This window comes from Erigeron canadensis, chromosome 7 (assembly GCF_010389155.1).
Source record: "Erigeron canadensis isolate Cc75 chromosome 7, C_canadensis_v1, whole genome shotgun sequence".
NCBI classification, from domain to species: Eukaryota; Viridiplantae; Streptophyta; class Magnoliopsida; order Asterales; family Asteraceae; genus Erigeron; species Erigeron canadensis.
This window is the reverse complement of record NC_057767.1, coordinates 27,957,426-27,981,591: the sequence shown is the minus strand read 5'-3', so window position 1 is coordinate 27,981,591 and position 24,166 is coordinate 27,957,426. Positions and strand designations below refer to the sequence as shown.

At 35.9% G+C, this 24,166-nt stretch overlaps 1 protein-coding gene and 1 long non-coding RNA gene across 2 annotated transcripts; both read left to right on the top strand.

The window, feature by feature from the left end:
* The first annotated feature begins 841 nt into the window (after window positions 1-841).
* On the top strand, window positions 842-1,860 carry LOC122606453. Its single transcript, XR_006324901.1, has 2 exons — window positions 842-919; window positions 1,435-1,860. It is a non-coding gene; the product is annotated as an uncharacterized LOC122606453 (long non-coding RNA).
* A 9,004-nt stretch (window positions 1,861-10,864) lies between these two features.
* LOC122607634 (protein REVEILLE 1-like) lies at window positions 10,865-13,804 on the top strand. Its single transcript, XM_043780650.1, has 6 exons — window positions 10,865-11,158; window positions 11,940-12,020; window positions 12,128-12,239; window positions 12,339-12,400; window positions 12,488-12,853; window positions 12,949-13,804. The coding sequence occupies exons 1-6, from the start codon at window positions 11,135-11,137 to the stop codon at window positions 13,525-13,527; spliced, it is 1,224 nt and encodes a 407-aa protein (XP_043636585.1). The 5' UTR covers window positions 10,865-11,134; the 3' UTR covers window positions 13,528-13,804.
* Window positions 13,805-24,166: the final 10,362 nt, after the last annotated feature.

The following is a 24,166-nucleotide window of genomic DNA, read 5'->3' as shown; positions in this document are numbered from 1 at the left end:
AAATTCCTCACATTCATGCATGTTTTAGAGTCTTGAAAACACAAGTGTTTTGGGTTTTTAACAACTAGAGACTTGGTTGCTTTCTCGGGTCAGTATTGTTACGGCTAAAGCTTCAGGGTTAATAATTAATGAGTTAATCTCATTGTGGCATACTTAGTTTGGATTACTTTTTTTATTCGACATTCTAGCTCTGATCATATCAATTACAAAGGTGAGTTCATAGTCCCACTTTAAGCTCATTTAAACTATTTTGGGATGAGAATACACATTTGATCATTTTACAAACTATTTATGCTTCTTTATGGAAAACACGTTTTATTACTCTATTATGATATAATATATATTCTAAACTACGAGCTGCCTGAATTACTTGTTGAACTATTATGGGTTACTCTTATACTGGACACAAGTGACAAATAGTTTGTGTATGTCTATGTAACAATTACTCATAAAATCCCCTTCAAAACTTGAGCCGTGAAACAAAGACGCGAATATTATAGATAGTACTGTCGGGTTTGACACCGTTGTCCGGGCTAGTCATTCTAGCTGGAGAAACGGGCATCAGGGGCGGATGTAGTATTGTTTGAGGGGGGGGGGGGGGGGTTAATGCCCCCTATAGAGCCCAAATAATTATCAGTTTACTAGTCTAAATTTTTCAGTATTAACCCAAGTTCTTTAAGTGTGCCCAACCCAAAAGTTGCAATGCCCCTTACTCAGCCCAACAAATAAAAATCTCCATACTAAAAATTGATTGTGCGTACGTGGGAAAAGAAAAAAACAAAACTCAGTAGTACGAGTAATAGACTAAAACAAATAGCGCTCGTGGTGATCACTTCTCTCCTTCTTTAACCTCTTCTCCTTCCTTCAATCATGTACTCAAGTATTGAATTTTGCTTCTGATTTTCTGAACAAGGTGAAGGTAAGTGGAAATTCTAACTTAACTCATAATTTTGTAAACCCTAGAAATCTAAATTTTTGATTTTTTTCTATTAGTTAGTACCAAAATATGAATATATAGTCTGAATAGATTATTAAAGTTGTTGATATTTTAAAAGCATTATTAGTTGTTGCCTTGGTGAAATCAGGTCAAGAGAGATTTGAATGAATATAGGATAAAAGGGTTTGGTTCACTTCTAAAGAAAATACATGCTTTCTGTGAAAAACATGATATTCCAATGGTGAATATGAAGGAAACATATGTTAATCCAAAAGGCAAAAGACAAAAGACCAGAATCACTAATCAACATTATTATGAGTTTGATTGTTTTAATACTATTGTTGATATGCAAATTCGAGAGTTTGGTGATCGTTTTAGTGAGGTAAGCACTGAGTTAATTGCAAACATGGCTGCTTTGAACCCGCATAACTCATTTCTGACTTTGATGCATCTAAGTTAGTAAAACTGAGTGAGTTTTATCCGAATGATTTTAATAGCGTGGAAAGAAGCCAACTTGAAGATCAGCTTCACTTGTACTATGCCAATGTCTCAAAAGATGAAAGATTTGCCAACTTGAATGGTATTGCTGACCTTGCTAAAGAGATGGTGAAAACGAGAACATCTTTCCTACCATTTGGTCTACCGATTGTTAAAGCTAGCACTAGTCTTGCCCGTTGCAACAGCAACAGTTAGAGATGCTTTTCTGCCATGAAACTTGTGAAATCAGATTTGCGCAACCGAATTGGTGACGAGTTTTTGAACTCTTGTGTAATTTTTACTGCAGTAAAAGAAGCACTTGATAGTGTTAAAATTGAAGATGTAATGACCCGCTTCCACAAGTTAGGAAAGCGTAGAGGCAAATTGTAGGAGCTTAACTTGGTTCTCATGGTTTAATGAAGATTACAATGGTTGTTTTGATGTTAGTTTTGGTTGTTTAAGGGCTAATTCTTACGGTTCTGTCTGCTATTTCTTTTCTGTATTATATCTGCCTTTTATGCTGTTTTTTAACAGGATTTATGCTGCTGAATTGCTTGTCTTTGCTGTTGTTATTTGCTGGAATTTTCTGTTTAAAGCTGTTTTTTTAACTGTTATTTTGCTGCTGTTATTTGCTGGTAATTTTTTGTTTAAAGCTGTTTTTTAACTGTTATTTAGCTGCTGTATCTATGTTGTTTTTTGCTGAATTCTGTTGCTGTCATTTAAGCTGTTTTTTAGCTGCTGTTTATAGTTTTTTGTAGGCTGATTTCTGTTATTGCAAACTGATATTTAGTTGTTGTTTATGCTGTTGTAATTATATTTTATCATTGTTGTTAATGTGCAGAATTTCGTGGTTGGTTTGAGGCTATTGGGTTACAGTTTGACAGCTTTTTGTCGTTGTTTAATAGTCGTTATGTCGCTCATCAACTAAGCTTTTTATGCCCCACTTAGACAAATTCCTAGATCCGCCTCTAACGGGCATATAATATTTGAAATGGTAGTGTTTTGAGTGAAACAACACTACTTAAGGGGTAACAATTGTTAAGACATCGGTATTCAAGGCATAACATACAAAACTACTAAACTATGTGTTATATTATTAGTGAAACCTTGTGGTCCACGAAAATCTCGAAAGGGAATCATGTGCTCGGTTTTTATGGAAAACATGTTGTGATATACTCTTTTACAAATCATTTATACTCTTTTATGGACACAAGACAAATTCTTTTACCATGCATTACCTATGTATAATCTTTTAAGGATTGAAATCTTGGAAACATCATAGTGCGGGGCACTACAAATCAGAGTATGGTCACTACTATTTTAAAAGGGAAATACAAAACAATTATACATAAAAAGGCAATTACGAAACTCTTTATTCTTTTTAAACTATTTATGACATTGTTGTAAACGATGGTCACTCAGGTATTGTGGTCCACATAAATCTTTATCAAAAACCTATGAACTCACAAACTTTATGCTGACGTATTTTAGTGTATCCTCAGGGAACTAATTTCTCGAAGTATAAGTTGAAGTCACTCTCAGCCTGGGCTGCCTTTGGCAGGGTGTGACACCTTCTCTATTCAATTATTTAAATATGTCAACCTAATAATACATCTTTAATACTTTTAGTAAAATTTTAACAATATACATTACTCAACCCCTAAAATAACCATATAATTAGGGTTGTAAACGAACCGAACAATTCACGAACCGTTCAGTGGGAAGTTCGTTTGTTTAGTTAAACGAACGAACATGAACACAAAAATTTCTTCGTTTAGTTAAATGAACAAACATGAACAAAGCTCTCGTTCGTTCATTTTTGTTCATGAATGTGTTCAATAATCTGTTCGTGAACGTTCTCTCGTTTATGTTCGTGAACGTTCTCTCGTTTATGTTCGTGAACGTTCTTTCGTTTATGTTCGTGAACCAGACCGGACCGGACCGAACAAGACCGAAGACCGAAGTTTCATGAAATCACAGACCGAAGACCAGCCTGAAACCTGCTCGGGCGGTTCGATCCGGTTCTCTGTTTTCCCGGGTCGGTTCGGTCATTATTGGGCTAGACCGAAATGCAACAACGACTCAACAAATGGGCCTTTTCCTGCTGGGCTAAAGACAACAAACAAACCTGGGCTATTCAATTATGCTGACGTATTTTAGTGTATCCTCAGGGAACTAATTTCTCGAAGTATAAGTTGAAGTCACTCTCAGCCTGGGCTGCCTTGGGCAGGGTGTGACACCTTCTCTATTCAATTATTTAAATATGTCAACCTAATAATACATCTTTAATACTTTTAGTAAAATTTTAACAATATACATTACTCAACCCCTAAAATAACCATATAATTAGGGTTGTAAACGAACCGAACAATTCACGAACCGTTCAGTGGGAAGTTCGTTTGTTTAGTTAAACGAACGAACATGAACACAAAATTTCTTCGTTTAGTTAAATGAACAAACATGAACAAAGCTCTCGTTCGTTCATTTTTGTTCATGAATGTGTTCAATAATCTGTTCGTGAACGTTCTCTCGTTTATGTTCGTGAACGTTCTCTCGTTTATGTTCGTGAACGTTCTTTCGTTTATGTTCGTGAACCAGACCGGACCGGACCGAACAAGACCGAAGACCGAAGTTTCATGAAATCACAGACCGAAGACCAGCCTGAAACCTGCTCGGGCGGTTCGATCGGTTCTCTGTTTTCCCGGGTCGGTTCGGTCATTATTGGGCTAGACCGAAATGCAACAACGACTCAACAAATGGGCCTTTTCCTGCTGGGCTAAAGACAACAAACAAACCTGGGCTATTCAATTATGCTGACGTATTTTAGTGTATCCTCAGGGAACTAATTTCTCGAAGTATAAGTTGAAGTCACTCTCAGCCTGGGCTGCCTTGGGCAGGGTGTGACACCTTCTCTATTCAATTATTTAAATATGTCAACCTAATAATACATCTTTAATACTTTTAGTAAAATTTTAACAATATACATTACTCAACCCCTAAAATAACCATATAATTAGGGTTGTAAACGAACCGAACAATTCACGAACCGTTCAGTGGGAAGTTCGTTTGTTTAGTTAAACGAACGAACATGAACACAAAAATTTCTTCGTTTAGTTAAATGAACAAACATGAACAAAGCTCTCGTTCGTTCATTTTTGTTCATGAATGTGTTCAATAATCTGTTCGTGAACGTTCTCTCGTTTATGTTCGTGAACGTTCTCTCGTTTATGTTCGTGAACGTTCTTTCGTTTATGTTCGTGAACCAGACCGGACCGGACCGAACAAGACCGAAGACCGAAGTTTCATGAAATCACAGACCGAAGACCAGCCTGAAACCTGCTCGGGCGGTTCGATCCGGTTCTCTGTTTTCCCGGGTCGGTTCGGTCATTATTGGGCTAGACCGAAATGCAACAACGACTCAACAAATGGGCCTTTTCCTGCTGGGCTAAAGACAACAAACAAACCTGATGGGATAAAAACTAAACCTGCTAGACCGAAATGCAATATGCTTTGCAGATTTGCAATTACAAGAAAAATCATAGTAGCCTCCTTTTTTTTGTAACAACTAAACAATAACACAACATATCACAATTACAATATACAAACTGATAATAGAGTAGCCTTCAAATCCATATTTCCATGCTACCACATTAACATTACAATAATACAGTAGCCCAAAAAATTGATCAAAGTTCACATGATCATCACAGTAGCCACATTAACATTACAGTAGCCTTCAAATCCATAATACATGCATACTAAACTAAACTACATAATAAGTTCATGCACTACATCACTAAACTACATCAAATTGCCAAAAATATAGTGCGACAATGTAGTGCAACAAAAGAGATATATAGTTATACCCATATCTTCATCAAGTTGTTATAATCATCCTAACTTCCGCTTCCATTTCTAGAAACACAAACACAAACAAATTGAAGGGTTGACACATATATGATATATGTAAGTTCAAAATTTGATATTTATTGAAATTACCTCTTACAACGCCTTCATCTTTTTCTAAATCCACACCTTCATCATCGATCTTAACCACCATCTTGTTTTTCAGCCAATCTTGAGTGCATATCAATGCCTCCACTAAAGATGTCGCCAACCTAGTCCTATAGGATCCAATATACGAACACCTGTACTAAATGCGGATTCACTAGCAACGGTAGACACTTGTATTGGTAATATATCTACAACATACATAGAAATTATAAACTAAAAAAGTATACAATCATCACAATATCTAACTAACAAATATTAACTCAATAGAAATATAGAAGTACCTTTAGCCATCCTTGCTAAAATTGGGAGCCTTGGACCATTGAATTTCCACCAAAGAAAGACATCAAACCCGGGATGAAGTTCGTCACGTGGCTCATTTAGATACTTATCTAACTCAGTTGAAATTTTATATGAGTCACCACCCCTTCCAACCAAAAAAGCATTCACAACCGAGTTTTTAGTTTGACTTGGAGCAACTTCATATGAAGATTTCTTTGATACATTTCTTCCTTCCAAAGTATCAAACTTCTCTTTGTATTTAGCAAACAAATCCCCAAAGGCCTTCTCAACTACATCCACCTTAGCCTTAACCATTTGCTCAAATTCATCATTCATGATCTCCGGTTTTCGGTCATAAGACATCACCATATCAAACCCATGTGTAATACCATCCAACTTGATAGTAGGATCTAGAATTAGAGCAAAATACATATACACATTGAGATTCATGTAATCTCCTCAATACTTTTTAAACTTGTCTCTTATTGCTTTAACCATTTCACTATAGCCCGGGTACTTTTCCCACACACGAAGGTCACCATCGATATCAAGGACTTCCATGAAAAAAAGGTGGGCAACCGGATAAGATGTGCCCGAAGCCAATTCCGTTTGATCTTTAAACTTCTCAAACAACTTTACAAAAGTTTCAATGTCTTCCCAATCCGAACGAGTAAACTTATATTCCGAGTCATATTTGAAAAATGCATCACGCAATTTCCACGCCGTTTTCAACATATCTAAAGTGGAGTTCCACCTAGTTGGGCAATCTGCACACAAGAACCTTATAGACGTACATTTTGCCTCAAGTATACATTCCTTAAACATATCTATTCTTTGTGTGGAGTTCTTGATATACCTAACGGCGTTACGGACACGTTCAATAGTTTTATCATAAATAGCCAATCCATCTTTCACAATCAAATTTAGTATATGTGCCATACACCTAATTTAAAAGTGTTTGCCATTATCATACAAAGAAGGCAATATATCTATTAAATACTTAATGGCCCTATCATTAGAGCTTACATTATCAACACTCATGGTCATCACATTCTTTAGTTTCCATTCATTGATGTAATCAAATAATTCCCGTCCTATATCATCACCTTTATGACTATGGATGCATTTAAAGTTAATGATTTTCTAATGTAGCACCCAACCATCATCAATAAAGTCTGCGATCAAGTCCATGTAGTTTTTTCTTTGATTGGACGATGTTCAAGTGTCCGTTGTCAAGTGCACTCCTTGGGTAGTGTTACTTAAAAAGTTATGTAATTTCTTTTTTTCACAAACAAAGTATTTTGACACCCCCTTTGAAGCGGTCCATCGTGAAGGCAACTTGTAAATGGGGGACAATGATTCAGCAAACTCTATCATAGCCGGATGTCTAATTAAAGAAAATGGTAACTCGGCTAATACAAACAAATTTAAAACCGCCTTCCAAATTCGATCATGATTATACTCCCACTTACGCACACTACCACTAGCATTTTCCCCATCCCCACTAGTTTTGGTTAAACAAATGTTACTTTGTTTTTCTTGTTTATTTTCCGGGTTTTTATCACATTTTTTCCAATGACGGTTTAAAGCGGTTGTACCATTTTTAGTACTATCAGCTTGGTAAGACTTGAGACGATAAATGCATTTACCTTTAAACAGCCCGTCTTTAGCATCGGTATGTGGTTCGAAGTGATCCCAACAAGGTGCCTTCAATTGCCGCTTCTTGTTTGGGTTACTTTTTAAAATATAAACCCTCACACCTTGACTCACTTTCTTTCCCCGTTTCCATTTTGCCTTTTGTTTTCCTTTAGTCTTAGTCGAGCCACATGGTTTGTCTGTCACTACTACTTCTTCAGCCGATGATAAGTTCACTTCATCAATATGTTTATCACCATCCTAAAACAAGTTAAGCAACGAAAGCATGATTAAAGGACTGTTTTATGAAAAAAAAAGTATATGTATATACATGTATATTATGGCTAGTTGGCTATTGTCCTACTTCTAAATTTTGAATTTATGGGCTTATGGTTATTGAAAATCTGAAATAAACATGATAAAAAACCATCCATATATAAAACAAATTCATCTCTTGTGATAAAAATCATCTAAATATCAAGGGTTTTTTCGGAAATAATATTACAATTTAATCATGAATTTCAATTCGTAATTCTAGAGAATAGAGACATAATAAAACTTATTTTACCTTGGATGATGATGATTGAGACATACTTGTAGCCTTGAATTCAAAAAAAACGAGCAGAAATTTGAAGATTTGAAGATCTATCGAAGGAGAAGAGATACAAAAAGCATATTTCTTATCTTTTTAACAATCCCATAAACCTACTTTGTATTTTTTGTAAACTGTAAGGTGGTTTTATATGTTTATAAAAATTGTTAGTCTTGTACTTGTTACTGATACAAAAACACGCTCTGTTCCTTTTTTTTTTAAGTATATGGATCATGGAGTATTATGGATGGAGTGTTGGACCAAATAACAAAGCCCATTATCAATATATTATAAGCCCATGTAGTTTCAAAAGCCCTAAATATGGAGTATGGTCGGGTTTCGGTTTATGGATCAGCTTTTTTCGGGTTTTAGACCGAACCGGACCGAACCCGATATATCAATGAAATCCTAGACTGAAGACCGGCCTGTTTGTGGCTCGGTCGGTCCGGTTCGGGCCGATCTCGGTCGGGTCTTAATCGGGCTTCGGGTTTCCGGTCCATATGTTCATGCCTAGTTTACATATACTAATATCTAATCAACTATACCTAAAAAATAGTTTAAATATAAAGTTTTCTTTTATATCATAGGATATATATATATATATATATATAGAGAGAGAGAGAGAGAGAGGTGAGATATTTTGAGACCACCTCTTATTTTAGGACCAACTAGGACCATTGATTTTTGTACACCATCATCATCTACTACGATATACAAGACTTTTTTTGTAAAAATACTAAGACTTTCCGGCGACGTGCCCACCAGAAAATCATGTGTAAGTTAACTTACACATGATTTTTCTGTGGGCCCATCGCTGGAAAGTATTAGTGTTTTTACAAAAAAGTCTTGTATATCGTAGTAGATGATGATGGTGGTGTGTAAGTTCCGGAAATCAATGGCCCTTTTTTGGACTTTTTTTAGTTGGTCTCAAATTATCTTGATTTTCTGGTGGGCCCGTCGCCGGAAAGGTCTTAGTGTTTTTACAAAAAAGTCTTGTATATCGTAGTAGATAATGATGGTGTACAAAAATCAATGGTCCTAGTTGGTCCTAAAATAAGAGGTGGTCTCAAAATATCTCACTCATATATATATATATATATCAATGTATATTAATTTATTCATATCTACCTTCTATATTTAAAAAATATATATATATATAATCACCTCTTTTATATTAAAAGTTTATAGACGTGTAATATTGGGCTCGAAGTTTAAGCTTTAAACTCTAATTTTTGGAAATGAAAGGATATAAGCATTTTTTTTGTTAAATATATGTTGTATATTCGCATTATATGTATGTTCATTGTAGTTCGTTTGTGTTCATTCATTAGTGTTCGTTCATGAACATAAACGAAGGAACATAAACAAACCATTATGTTCGTTCATATGTTCGTGAACACAACATTATGTCCGTTTATTCGTTCGAGAACCGTTGGTTAAGTTAAATGAAGGAACATGAACAAGATCCCGTTCGGTTCATTTACGGCCCTACATATAATCCCTTTTACCTCACTTATTTTTATATTAATAACCACACAGCTACCGAAACCACTGTCGCCGCCCTTTACCACCATCATTACTACCACCGCCACATATCGACGTCACATCCACCATCGCATTGTACGAGTTCGTGTCTGGTAATAAATTTTTGATGTACAATATACCATTTTTTTTTTTGGGGGGGGGGGGGGGGGGGAATTGGAAGACCACACTCTAAGCAATGTGGAACTATCCCATTTGGTAGAGGCTTATGCGTCTTGAGGAATACACCAAGGTTTAAGTCTTCTGTTCTCTTATGGTGTTGAAAGCTATAGTCTAAACTATTCGGCTATTCAATCTCAGGAATATTTGGGTTAATTTAAGGAGTTGTTTGATACGAATGAATCAAAAAGAATGGAGAATGAAATTAGTGAGAAAAAGAATGAGTATTTGGAAAATGAATAACTTCCGTCGTTTGGTACAAGCAGAGAATAAATATAAAAAGATACAAAATTTTAAATAGTAATTATATGTAACACATATAACATAATTAATTTATTTTTTTTCATTCTTAACAATTTTTTTACAATATATAGAAAATGAAGATATGTAATTGATTCTTACTTTTTATATTCTTTATCTTATTTTTCATTTTAAATAAAAGAAAAATCTCTTCTATTTGTTTTCATCTCTTTTCATTCTAGTGTCCCAAACATCCAAATGTAAGAATAAATTGATACATGTGATAAAAAAAATGATAACCACACTCAAAAAATATAAAAAAAAGTAAGAAAAAATATCTGTACGACAGATTTTACCTAAGCTTAGGTACTACTATTTTAAAAAAAGTTTTAAAAAATAATCTTCGAATTTAATAAACATACACAGCCCCTGACTTTTACACAACCTCCCCCTAAATTTTACATAATTCCTTTGCTATACCTACGATAAGTACCGCATGTTTTAAGGAACTTTTACCCAAAAATAAAGTATTGCACTATAATAAATTTTCAGATTTTTATAACACCACCAGATTTTTGACACGTAGCCCCACAACATTGACGACCACAAATAGGCGCCCACCTTAAAACACTTGTACAGCTAGCTTAACAATATGTGAAAAAATAAATATCCCATTAATTGATGTAGAATTGTGTTTATTTGCTTTATCAGAAACAAAAACGGTGTCGTATTAAGCAGAAGCTGATAGACGACAGCCACGTGTTAAGGTCCCTAAACGAACGTGAGCCACAAAATTCCACCAATTTCTCGAGTCTTCTAAACAAAAACAAAAAGAAAAATAAAATATCTGACGTGTCATCCCGCTTTCTCCCTTTTCCTGCACATACAAAAACCACTTGATTATCTTCCATTTCAAGAACCACAAATTTTCTTTTATCTTTCTTTTCTTTCACTCTCTCTCTCTCTCTCTCTCTCTCTCTACAATTTTTTTATTTCTCTCTAATTTATATATATATAATTATTATATATCCATATATATGTATACTGATTTTTCCGGTTGGAGATCGCTGTTGTTGTTGTTGTTTACCGGCAATCTCCGGTCATCGGAATCTTGACAAGAAGACTACTTTTTTTTGTTTGGATGTTTATTGGTTTTGAGGGGTTAGTAGATCCAAAAGATTTGTGCTCCTAACTTTCCGGGTCGGGTCGGGTTGTGTGTGAAGAAAAAAGTTGATTCGGTTCTGAAGAAAGTATTTGAGATGGTGTGTGAAAGCATGGCTGAGGTATGTATAAATATATATTTTTTTCCTTATTTAATTTAATTAATAATACATATTTATATTGTTTTATTTATTTTTTGTTGTTCATAATGAATATTGATTTATTATTATTGTTATGTTATTATTAGTGGTGGTTGATGGAAAGTAAAACAAAAATAAAAATAAATTTTAATTAATGATGATCAATTAAGAAGTCAAGTTAACTTAGTGTGTTAATTAAATCAAGTGGTGGATTAATATTTATGCTGGTAGATAATGATGAATTAATTTAAAAAAGTTAGGTGCTTTGATTTAATGGAAATGAAAAGGTAGATAATTGTTGATTGATTAAGTTGCCTAAATTTTCATTTTAGTTAGTTTTTAATAAGGGGTTTTCCTAAATACATTTCTTAAGGCTGTGTTTAAAGCGCATAAATTGTTTGTACATTTACCATTAAAATCAGTACAAGGTTTTTTTATGAACGTTAAATACAGCCCTTGAGGAAGGGCTGTATTTAGTATTTCCCTTTTAATAAAATAGTTGATTAATTTTAGTTAGTTTTTGATAAAATAGTTAGTTTCGCAATTGATTAAGGTGTCGATTTTGAGACTCTTGTTGTAGTTAAGGTTCATAAAATAGTCATCGCAGATTTTTATAGGAAAAGTATAATATTTTTATGCACGTTAACTACAGTCAGCTGAATTTAGCATTTTCTATATCTATAGGGGAAGAACATAATTTGAACTGAAGTGCATTTTCCCATTTCTTGATCTCGGTTTTGTTTTCGTTCCTTGATGAATGTAGGATCGTAGTGAAGGCTCAGTGTCAAATCCGCCTGTTAAGATGGACCAATTTCCCTCGTCTGCTGATGATTATGCTCCCAAGGTATTCTTTGCTTTCTGTTACTTCAATTGTTAAACTGTTTTGAGTCCTTTGTTTAGAAGAATATTATGTTGTTATATTTATTACTTTTTTTTTTTTATGTCCAATAGGTTAGGAAACCATACACCATCACTAAACAAAGGGAAAGGTGGACTGAAGAAGAACACAAAAGGTTTATCGAAGCTTTAAGGATACATGGACGAGCTTGGCGTAGAATTGAAGGTACTTTTTTTTTTAAAAAAATATTTTGTTAATTTGTTTTTTGTTATACTAGTTTTAGATGGATACAGATGTTGAAATCAAACACTGCCTTATTTGCAGAACACGTGGGCACGAAAACTGCGGTTCAAATTAGAAGTCATGCCCAAAAATATTTCTCTAAGGTCTATTGCTGTTTATATTTGAACCAGATGATACTTGTTGTGTTATTTTGAAGAGCTTAAACTTATATGTTATGTCTATGTGTTTAGGTGGTTCGTGAGTCGACTAGTGGTGATGTGACTGAGGTGAAACCTACCGAGATTCCCCCTCCTCGTCCTAAAAGGAAGCCGATGCACCCTTATCCCCGTAAGTTATCGGCTCCATTAAAAACTGGAGGGCATCAAGCAAGATCAGCATCCCCAAATTCATCAGGATCGGATCAAGAGAATCAGTCCCCGACTTCGGTTTTGTCAGCAGGGGGTTCGAATATATTTGCTTCCGGTGAGCCGTGCTCACCAAACGAGAATTCCTCCCCTGTTTCCTCTGCTGCTGATGTTGTGAAGCCGGAAGGATCATCTCATGATGATGAACCGGAGCTTTCACCAGATCAAGAAATAGTATCTGCGACCCCAATGGTAGTGATCTTGATTTGCAATTCTATGGCAAAATTATTGTTTGAAATTAGCTTGAAAGGTGTAATAATTGTTATCGTTTTGGGTAAATTTATTAGATATTGGAATCTGGAGGTGAAGAAAAAGATGTGTTCACCAAAGAGAATTCGACCGATTGTGGGTCGACCCATAGCTTGAAGCTTTTTGGGAAGACAGTTGTGGTAACCGATACTCACCAACAGTCTTCCACTAATTTAATACAACCAAACATGATGCATATTAGTTCTTTACCCTGTGCTGCACCCTTGTACTACATGCAATTTCTTGATGAGAACTCGGGATCTTCCACCCCCATTGCATCCTGGTGGGGTCCCTACGGAGGTTTATCTTACCCTTTAGTTCAACCGTGTAATCCAATTATACCAACGAAGGGAAGTTGTTCAGAATTGAACGAGGGTTGTTCATTAACTGGGTCTAACACGAGTGACACAGAAAGTGTCATGAAAGAGGTAAGAAAACCGATATTAGTGTTAGGGGGTGAAAGATCAGCATTTAAGAAGCAACATAGAGGGGGTAATACCGATAAGAAAGACGCATCTTTAAGAGGGTTTGTACCATATAAACGATGCTTAGCACAGGGGGAGGCTCATGCGGATGGAGAAGACAGGGAAGAACAAAGGGTAAGACTTTGTTTGTAGCCTTTTCGAGGCCATTCGTTAATGGGTTGGGTTTTTTTTTTCTTACAAACGACATAGTATTGGTGCACAGGGGCTGCTGTTCAAGTTGAGAAAAGAAGTGTATAAAGGGAAGGAAGTGCACCCCTGTTTTTTTCTGTGTTAATTTTTTGGTAATTAATGTATTTGTACCTGACTTGTAATGGTAGCTTTGTACCATTTCTATTGATAGCCTTCTGGCTAAGTTAATTTTGTTCATTTGTTGATGGTTACTGGTTTAATGTTAAGCTGGATTAAGACATCACCTTTGTGTCTTTCAAACTTTGGTTACATTTGTTTTGTGAAGATATCTCGCTGAGCAGAATTGTGTGGTGTTAGTTCCATTCTGCCATTCTTGGATGTTGCCATGTTGGATGTTTAATTTCTCTTTTTTTGGTAGAAGGTTATCTTGGCATCATAAATTTTAGGGAACTGATTTTAGTCTCACAAATAATTTATGTATAACTTTTATAATATATTGTATAATTGTGTGATAAATATATCAATTGTTATGATACGAATATTAATATATCAATTGTTATGGTACGAATATTACTAGCTGATAGTAAATGGTATGTATAGAATCAATCCGTAGCATATGTTATTTTTCTTGTGTCACGAGATAAATTTTCTTAGATAAATTTTCTTAGCTTTATAAAGATGAAAATACTTGGCTACGAAATGGTACATCTTGTGGTTATATAGGTTCACCAACAATAATTTTGGGCTATTTGGATAAGTTGTCGTTGTCGTCCAGGATTGCGGTTATTGAAAAGTAGACGGAGTATCTAGGTATAAGAAAATATTGAAAGAAATTCAGAAAGTTTTTTTTTATATTATTAACTGAAATAACCTCATTGTTATCTTGGAGAATAAGGATTAATTTAGACAATGGATCAGGGATGTCATATAGATCAAGATTTTTTTTCAACTTGTGGAGATCCTCTTCATTTTAGTTATACTCTCAAAAGTCATGGACCAAAATTTAATGAATTATAAGGTTATTTACAAATTTAATAGTAAATTTTAAGGTTATTTATGTAATTAAATACTCGTATATTATTTTTTACTATTTATACTCGTAATTTGACAATCTCTTTCTATGGAGTGGAAAAGAAATATCTTGATTGCTAAAATACGCAGCGCGTGTAGAGACACACGAAAACGCCACACCAAAGAACCAAACTAAAATGGTTGAATTTTGATAAGAAATAAAGGTTTGGCTAGGCGCGTGGGAGCGTGTAGATAACAATGGGGCATTTGCTGTAAGATGAGGGCCACATGTGGCTCTTGATGACTTTCACTCTTTTACGCTTTTTCTCCACGTCATATTTCCCACTTGCCGTCCTCTCGTCATTTGCTTCGCCATTTGTCATTTTTTAATACTCTATATTAATACCAAGTTTAAAGTATGTTTTGATATTTAAGTATCTTTTAAAATATATAGAATATAGAATACAATATAAAGTAGATATGATTTTAAATTAACTTAATATGATTATTTATATCTTATCTTTTCATTATGTCCACAATATTAAAATAAAAGTGAGCTCTTACGAAAACGTATGAAACATCAAACATCAAATTATTTGATTATTTAAAAAAATATATATTGTAATTTTCTTGGTCCAAAATATTTTTAGTTCCAATTCTAAGGATGCCTTGGTAACAATTCTTTCTTTCTTTCTTTTTTTTCCTTTTTTTTTTAATGTAGCGTGGGCTATAATTGGTTGTAAGTTTACATATGAGGTTCTCATTTATTGAGTGTTAGTAAAAATAATGTTCTTCGGTAAGTGACAAAGTTTTCTTAGAATGAATTAGGTAATATTGGAGCTGGAAGCTTAAATTTACGGCTAAAGAAAAAGCCTTTTTCTCTTTATAAAATGCTTAGATTAATGTGTTATTGGTTATCAGATTCATTATTATACAATACTATATTATTTAAATATCACGAGTTTAGGTTTATGATGCGTAAGATATTAAATTCAATATCACGAACTGAGTTATGAGGCCTCGAGGTTTAACCAAGGTTGTAAAACTCATAGAATCGACCGCGTACTCAAAACAATATTTCGACTCCTTATCTTGTCGAGTCAAGTCTCAGTCATGAACTTTCCAACTATGATGAAGCATGAAATCATCAACTAATATTATGTTAAACTTTTAACATTTGAAGTATTATGTTACTATTTATAAACAATTAGATTTAAGTTTGAAATTTCTAATATACTTTTAAAGCTCTATTACACATCATTTCAAAAATTAGTAATACATGTACAATCTCATTACAGGTATTTTATGAGTCGAAATCGAGTCTCTAAAAACTTTTGACTCTTCTCTTCATCGAGTTGAATTGGAGTCAGAAGTTCTCCAACCTTAGGTTTATTAACTACAGGTGAGATTCAAATTCTGCTTGCGATTTTTTGGGGATTTTTAATGGTGCAACTAGATTATCGTATGGGAAGTGATATCCCCACAACACAAATTAGCCATTCACAACAATAATTACTTTACACAGTTGTATACTGTGCAGCAGAATATACACATATGTTTTAAATGGCTAATTTTTATTGTGGAGATATCACTTTCCTTATGCTTCATCTCGATCAGGGTTATTTGTTGTGGATATTATAGCCTGAAATTTATTGGGCGTTAAAATAAATATCTTTATCAAGTTGCCTTTGCATTTAATATTTGTATTGAAGTAGAAGGAACAAGATTAAAGAACAGATGTTGATAAGATTATGATATTTTGTATAAAGAAAGAAAGGGATGGAGATATTGACTGATGTGTGTGGACCACATATTATGTGGGTAAGATTATTCAAAAGTGGAAATATATATTTCGGATTTAAATAATAATAGTTGTCCAAATATTTGTAGCCACAAGTTCTTATGCACTATACTAGAGTTTTCTATTGCTTAATTTATTTTATATTTTAATTTAATATAAAAATGTTAAAGAAAAGGTGGGTGGGTTCTGGTAAAAGGGCAAGCAGGAGCCACACTTAAGTCACCTCTTTCCCATATGCCACGTGGTTTATATTATATATATATAAAATATAAAATATATATATCTATATATATATATATTAAAAAAGTAAGAATCCAATATCATATTAAAACCTTTGATAATTCAATTAAAATAACCACACATCGTGCAGGTAATATATATATGATTAATCATTCTAACAAAATAGCCTAAAAATCTCCATAACTATTGAATAATTACATGTGTAAAAATTAGTGGATACTAGGGGTGTTCACGGTCCAAGAACCGGACCGAACCGGACATTTATAGGACCGAACCGAAAACCGGGAATGAAAAAACATAGAACCAAGGACCGGACCGGTGTCCTTGGTCCGGTTCATGTTCGGTTTATAGTCGGGTTTGTCAGGTTGGTAGGTTGGACCGAACCTAGTCATTTAACATGAAAATTATTAACTAAAGGAGAAAACTGGCGACCAGAGGCCGATGGACATCTAAAACATATAAAACAGATGATTCATTTGGACGTGAATAAACTGAGGTCTCAAACTCACACTCAATACATGAACCTAATATTAACTAGATAGCACAATAAAGATATGCAGCTAAATTGAGCGTAATCAAAATACTCGAGTTTTACATAAAATGGAGTCACCAACTCACCATTATCAAAAATCATTTTGTGACTTTCTTCATGCGAGGGTGGTGATTGTATACAAAAACCAATACAGTATGTGTAACACTCTAATAATTTTAAGGTAATACATTAACCCTTTTTGTAGTTTTGACATTAAAATAAGTTCCTAGTATTTTTTTTTTTTGATATGGGATTAATTTGGTTGGAACTTTAGCGGATAGCGAATAAATACCCACAAAAATTTGGTATGGGGCGTGGCATCACAAGAGTGTGCCAGCCATCCTTTTTCCCCCTTAGTCACCATTCCATGATCAATTCCCCATCTTCTCAAATCTTTTTCTTCTTCTTTTCTTGTTTCTATCAAATCAAAGTATAATCTCTTTGTACTCCAAGAATCATATAAATCTTATATCATTCAAGAATTAAAAGTTAGGGTTGTGGTGATAGTGATGGTGCCGAAATATAGAGGAAGAAAGGGAAGAAATTGTGATTTTTGAAACCCTAATCTTTTATCTTCCATTATTGAGGTATTGATTTCCTTAACCTACTTCTAGTTTCTTTTGTTACATTAGGGTTCTTGAAAGGCAAAAATTGGGGATTTTGCTAGTAATGGGTTTTGATATGAATTTCCTCCAAATTCTTGTATGTTATGATTATGTCATTGAGTTGCATGTTGAAATTGCTTATAATGAGAATGTTGGTAAAGAAACTCCAACTTTAGCAATGGTGATTTTGCTAGTCAAGTGAAGTAATGTTCATGATGATGATGATTTCTTGAATTAATATGAGAATTTTTGTAAGTAAGCAACTCAATGACTGTAAGAACCCAAACCTTTTTAAACAAAATCGAATAATTTTTTTTTTTGTGCCCACCGCGGCGCAGTGAGGCAAAACACCTCCACTGCGGCGCAGTGGAAAACTTCGGCAGAAAATGGATAAAGACTCACTGCGGCGCAGTGAGGCACCACACGCCCACTGCGGCGCAGTGAATTTCCTTGGCAGCAGATAACCAAAAGCCCACTACGGCGCAATGAGCTAGATCAGGCTCCCACTGCGGCGCAGTGGAGGTGTTTTGCCTCACTGCGCCACAGTGGGCACAAAAAAAAAAATTTATTCGATTTTGTTTAAAAAGGTTTGGGTTCTTACATTTTTGGTATCAGAGCCATGGTTCAAGGGATTTAGGTTTCGATCTTCTAGTTAAGATGCCTAGACTTGAACCATAGGAAAATTTGACTTGGACTCTGACCCTAGGGTTGAATGTTTCATGTTTGAGAGTTGAAGTGTTTCGTAAGATTGGTTTAAAATGAAATAGTTTATGATAGTAATAGAGCCGGCCTATTATCGATCATAAACTATTATGTTTTAAGTTAAACTTACCAAATACGGAAATGATCGGACATGGAGGTTTGGGGGTACTACAGACCAATTAGTGAATGAAGTGTGTTATTGATAAGCTTCTCGAATTGTGTAGTATGGCTTCATCTCAAGATGAAGACGGATCGAGTCACGGCAAGAACAAAAGTGTGTCGATTGAGGAACTTAGTCATAATTTTATTAGTGAACAAATCGGAAAGGCTTTGGAGAATTTCTCTCCATTTATTGTTAAAAAGTTAAACGAGACCCTTGAGGGCGCAACGAGTGATTCGATCGCTAACAAGATAAGAGAAGAATTTGCATCCGCGGTACAAGAAGAGTTTGATAAACGATTTTCGAAAGAAAAAGTACCGGAGAATCAAGACGCTGAGGAACGTCCAAGGCCTAAGAATGAGAAGCCTTATGATCTTAAGAGCTTCACCATTGCTAACCCGCCCAAATACAATGGGGATCCTGACCCGATTGTGAGCACAAGGTGGGTAAATGAGGTTGAAGGAGCCTTTCGCATCACCAAGACTCCACTGGAAGATAAGACCTTGTATGGGTCAAGCTTGTTGTGTGATAGGGCTAAGCTATGGTGGGATGGAGAGATTGTTAAAAGGGGTGAGGATGCAACGGTGGGTATGGAATGGGCTGATTTCAAAGTGGCCTTCTTTAAAGAATTTCGATCAAAAGCCGATGTGACTAGGCTTGGGAGCGAGTTTATGAATGATTCGCAAGGCACTTTGAACGTTAACGAGTTTCGGGTACAATTTCTGGACAAAGCTCAATTTTGTCCGGAATATTTGAAAGATGATCGGTTGTTAAAGGAGCATTTTTATCGCAAACTTCGCAAGAACATTCGAGAGAAGATTACATTACTTCAAATCGAATCGTTTACACAATTGGTTGATGTGGCTAGGTGGCATGAGGTTGAGCAAGGTATGCCGGATGATGAGACCTCCAAGAGAAAGACGGAACAAAGTAACTCTCCAAACAAGAAGTTCCGGTCTAGTAGTAGTTCGGGGGGTGGTTCGAATAGGAATAGCATTCCCACTTGCAACAATTGTGGGAAACATCATTCCGGAGTTTGTTTATTACCATCTAAGAAAGGATGCTTCAATTGTGGCCAACTGGGTCACATTAGCCGAGATTGTAAGTTCTCTCCAAGCAAACCTACCGTGTATTTCAAATGCTTTAACGAAGTACACATGAAGAGTGCTTGCCCATTGTTGACGGAGGAGGAAAGGCAAGCCGAAACAAGAAAAGTTAATGAAAGAAAATTGGCGAAACAAGGGGGGAATCCGAGGGGAAGATCGTTCCAAATCTCGGTAGCTCAAGCCAAAGAGTCCACCGATGTCGTGTCAGGTACCTTTCTAGTTCATGACACCCCCGCTAAGATTTTATTTGATTCTGGAGCAAATCGTTTTTTTGTTGCTACTCGATTCACTAAATGCATTCCTTTACAATTTTCTTTTCTTGAACCTCCTTTATTGGTTGATGTAGCGGGTGATCAAACTTACATGATTAAGAATGTGTATCTAGGTTGTAGTCTGACCATCAATTTCGAAACTTTCAAAGCTAATCTTATTCCGATGGGTTTGGGAGAATTTGATGTGATTTTGGGTATGGATTGGCTTGGCCAACATAAGGCAAATAGTTGTTGTACCGATAAGAGTGTTCACCCTAAAACTCCCAACGGTAGGGATATGGTCATTTACGGTGAAAGAAATCAAGACTCATTGCCTTTATGCACCTTTGCTTGAGCCCGCCGACTTATCTCTCGAGGGTGCAAAGCTTTTCTAGCTCATGTTGTTGATTCCATTAAGGAATCTAAATCAATGTCCGAAATTCCTATTGTGAACGAGTTTGTAGATGTTTTCCCCGATGATCTACCGAGTCTTCCTCCCGAAATACAAATTGATTTCAAAATTGACCTCATTCCGGGTGCTATGCCTATTGCCAAGGCTCTTTATCGTCTCGCTCCAACCGAAATGCGAGAGATGATGGATCAACTCCAAGAACTACTTGATAAGGGTTTCATTCGCCCAAGTAGTTCACCATGGGGTGCTCCCGTCTTGTTTGTTAAGAAGAAGGATGGTAGTTTACGGATGTGCATTGACTATCGTGAACTCAATAAGGTTACTATTAAAAACAAGTACCCTTTGCCGCGTATTGATGATCTTTTTGATCAACTTCAAGGAGCTTCTTATTTTTCAAAGATTGATCTTCGATCGGGGTACCATCAACTTAAAATTTGTGAAGAAGATATCCCAAAAACTGCATTTAGGACTTGATATGGTCATTATGAATTCATGGTCATGCCTTTTGGGTTGACTAATGCTCCGGCGGCCTTCATGGATCTTATGAATCGTGTATGTCGTCCTTTCCTTGATAAATCCGTTATCGTTTTTATTGACGACATTTTGATCTATTCGAAGTGTCCATCCAATCATGAGAAACATCTCCGCGAAGTCCTGGAGACCCTTCGCCGTGAGAAGCTTTATGCTAAATTCTCGAAATGTGAATTTTGGTTGCGGGAAGTGCAATTTCTCAGTCATGTTGTTAACCAAGATGGAATTAAAGTCGATCCGTCGAAAATAAGTGCCATCATGAAGTGGGAATCTCCTAAGTCCCCGACGAAAATTCGTAGCTTTCTTGGTTTGGCGGGTTATTATCGTCGATTCATTCAAGATTTTTCGAAGTTGGCTTCACCTCTTACAAAATTAACTCGAAAGAACGTGAAGTTTGATTGGAAGGGTGAACAAGAAGGTGCATTCCGAACACTAAAAGAAAAGTTGAGTCAAGCACCTATTCTTACTTTGCCGGATGGGGTTGAAGATTTCTCGGTGTATTGTGATGCCTCGTTCAATGGTCTTGGTTGTGTCCTTATGCAAAAGGGACGAGTTATCGCTTATGCTTTAAGACAATTAAAAACTCATGAGAAGTCCTATCCTGTCCATGATTTGGAACTTGCAGCGGTTGTTTTTGCATTGAAGATTTGGCGTCATTACTTGTATGGCGTTAAATTCTCCATTTATTCGGATCATAAAAGTCTTAAGTATTTCTTTGAACAACGTGATCTTAATAATCGTCAACGGAGATGGTTAGACTTATTGAAGGATTACGATTGTGAAATTTTGTATCACCCCAGGAAGGCCAATGTAGTAGCCGACGCCTTGAGTAGAAAAAGCTCTCATTTTTCAATTTGTGTTTCACCTCTTTGGGTAATGCTTACAAATGATTTCTTCAAACGAATAAAGGAAGCTCAAGAAGAAGCCTTGAAACGCGACCCCAAGCAAGAGAGAATTAAAGGGCAATTGCAACATCTCTCTAAAGACTCTCGTGGTCTCATGGTTCGTTATGGGAGAATTTAGATTCCATTCTCGTGTACGACGAAGGAAATTCTTCTTGATGAAGCACATAAGTCCAGGTATTCTATCCACCCCGGCGCAACGAAAATGTATCAAGATTTGAAGGTCGATTATTGGTGGCCGGGCATGAAATGTGACATCGTCAAGTATGTGGAAAAGTGTTTGACTTGTTTACAAGTTAAGGCGAAGCATCAAAAACCATATGGGAAGCTTCAACCGCTTGATATACCACAGTGTAAATGGGAGCATTTGACTATGGACTTCATTACCAAACTTCCCAAGACGCCCAAACATCAATTTGATTCCATTTGGGTGATTGTAGATTGATTAACGAAAAGTGCCTTGTTTTTGCCCATCCGTGAATCATCATCTTCCGAAGTTCTAGCTGATATATATGTGAAAGAAGTTGTAGCTCGACATGGCATCCCCATCTCTATTGTTTTGGATAGGGATACTCGATTTACCTCCCATTTTTGGAGGAAGTTTCATGAAGATATGGGTACTAAGTTACATTTTAGTACTGCATACCACCCGCAAACGGATGGTCAAAGTGAAAGAACCATCCAAACATTGGAAGATATGTTACGAGCATGCATTATTGATTTTGGAGGACCATGGGATGCATACTTACCTTTGGAGGAATTTTCATACAATAATAGCTACCATTCTAGCATTAAGATGCAACTGTACGAAATGCTTTATGGTAGAAGATGTCGAACCCCCATTTGTTGGGGAGAAGTGGGTCAACGGGAATTAGGAGGAACCGATGTCGTTCTTGAAACTACGCAAAAGATAGACGAGATTCGTGAGAGACTTAAGGCGGCTCAAGATAGACAAAAGTCGTATGCCGATATTAGAAGAAGGCCCATTGAGTTTGAGGTTGGTGATCGAGTTATGTTAAAGGTATCTCCATGGAAGGGTTTGCTACGATTTCACAAACGTGGAAAGTTGAGTCCACGGTTCATTGGCCCGTTTCGGATTTTAGCCCGAGTTGGCAAATTAGCTTACCAATTGGAGTTACCTGAAGAGTTATCTCGTAATCATAACACTTTTCATGTATCACAACTCCGAAAATGCCTTGTCGATGATGCAACGTGTGTTCCATTGAATGAAATTGAACTAGACAGGAAGTTAACTTACGTTGAAGAACCGGTTGCTATTGTGGAAGAAGAATTGAGAAAGATGAACAATAAGACGGTACGGACTTTCAAGGTACAATGGAAGCATCATCAGAACTCTGAGTATACGTGGGAAACCGAACATGACATGTTGGTGTACTATCCGTCCTTGCACATGGCATGGATCACGGGGACGTGATCGATTCTAAGTGGGGGAGATTTGTAACATCCCAGTATTTTAAGGTAATAGAAAATTAACCCCTTTTTGTAGTTTTGACATTTAATTAATTTCCTAGTATTTTGATTTGAGTCAAGGGGTTAATTTAGTTGGAACTTTAGTGGCTAGCGGATATTTTACCCACAAAATATGTAATAAGACGTGGCTAGCAGGGAGAAAAGCCAGCCACCAAGTTTGATGATTCATGTTTTCCCACTAAGTTTCCACTCAACCTTCTTACTACCTTCTTCCTCTCATTCTTCTTCAAATTCATGCAATTGAAGCTTCAAAACTAAAAGTAAGAAATTGTAATCCTGAAGCAATAACAATAATCATCTCCAATTGAATTAGAAATTGGAGTTTGGGGCTTTCTTGGAGGTGGTGGTGGCCGAAATATCAGGGAAGAAAAGGGGAAGAATTTCAATTTGAAAACCCCAATTCTTTGTCTCTCATTCTTGAGGTATTGATTTCATAATTTACGAAACCGGACCACGAACACCCTTACTACCAACGCGAGTGTCACAACTCACGAGTGTATTACAGATATGCCATGCGGTGCACCATTATGAGTAATGTGACATGAGCGTGTCATCATGTCTTTCGTCGTCATGAAGAATATATGACGATGAGTAGGGGTGAGCATGAGTCGGTTTGGGTCGGTTTTGGCCTAAAACCGAAACCCAATCCGAATATATCGGTTTTTTCTTTCTTGAAACCGAAAACCGATCCAAACCAATGGTTCGGTTTCTCGGATTTGAAGTCGGTTTGGGTCGGTTTCTCGGTTTTGGTTTTGATTTTATTTTTTAACTTGCTGTAACGATTAATCTTCATAAATAAAAAAAACTTACTGTAAGGATTTGAGGAACTGAGAGGGCGAAGCGCTGAAAAGGAACCAGAGGTTGAAGACGACTACTTCTAGGGAATATTGAATACTCC

Excerpts from the sequence above, each read along its gene's own strand:
- LOC122607634 (XM_043780650.1), top strand. The coding sequence starts at position 11,135 with ATGGTGTGTGAAAGCATGGCTGAG. Across the intron at positions 11,159-11,939 it reads TGTGTGAAAGCATGGCTGAG|GATCGTAGTGAAGGCTCAGT; the intron begins GTATGTATAAAT and ends TGATGAATGTAG. Across the intron at positions 12,854-12,948 it reads TAGTATCTGCGACCCCAATG|ATATTGGAATCTGGAGGTGA; the intron begins GTAGTGATCTTG and ends TAAATTTATTAG.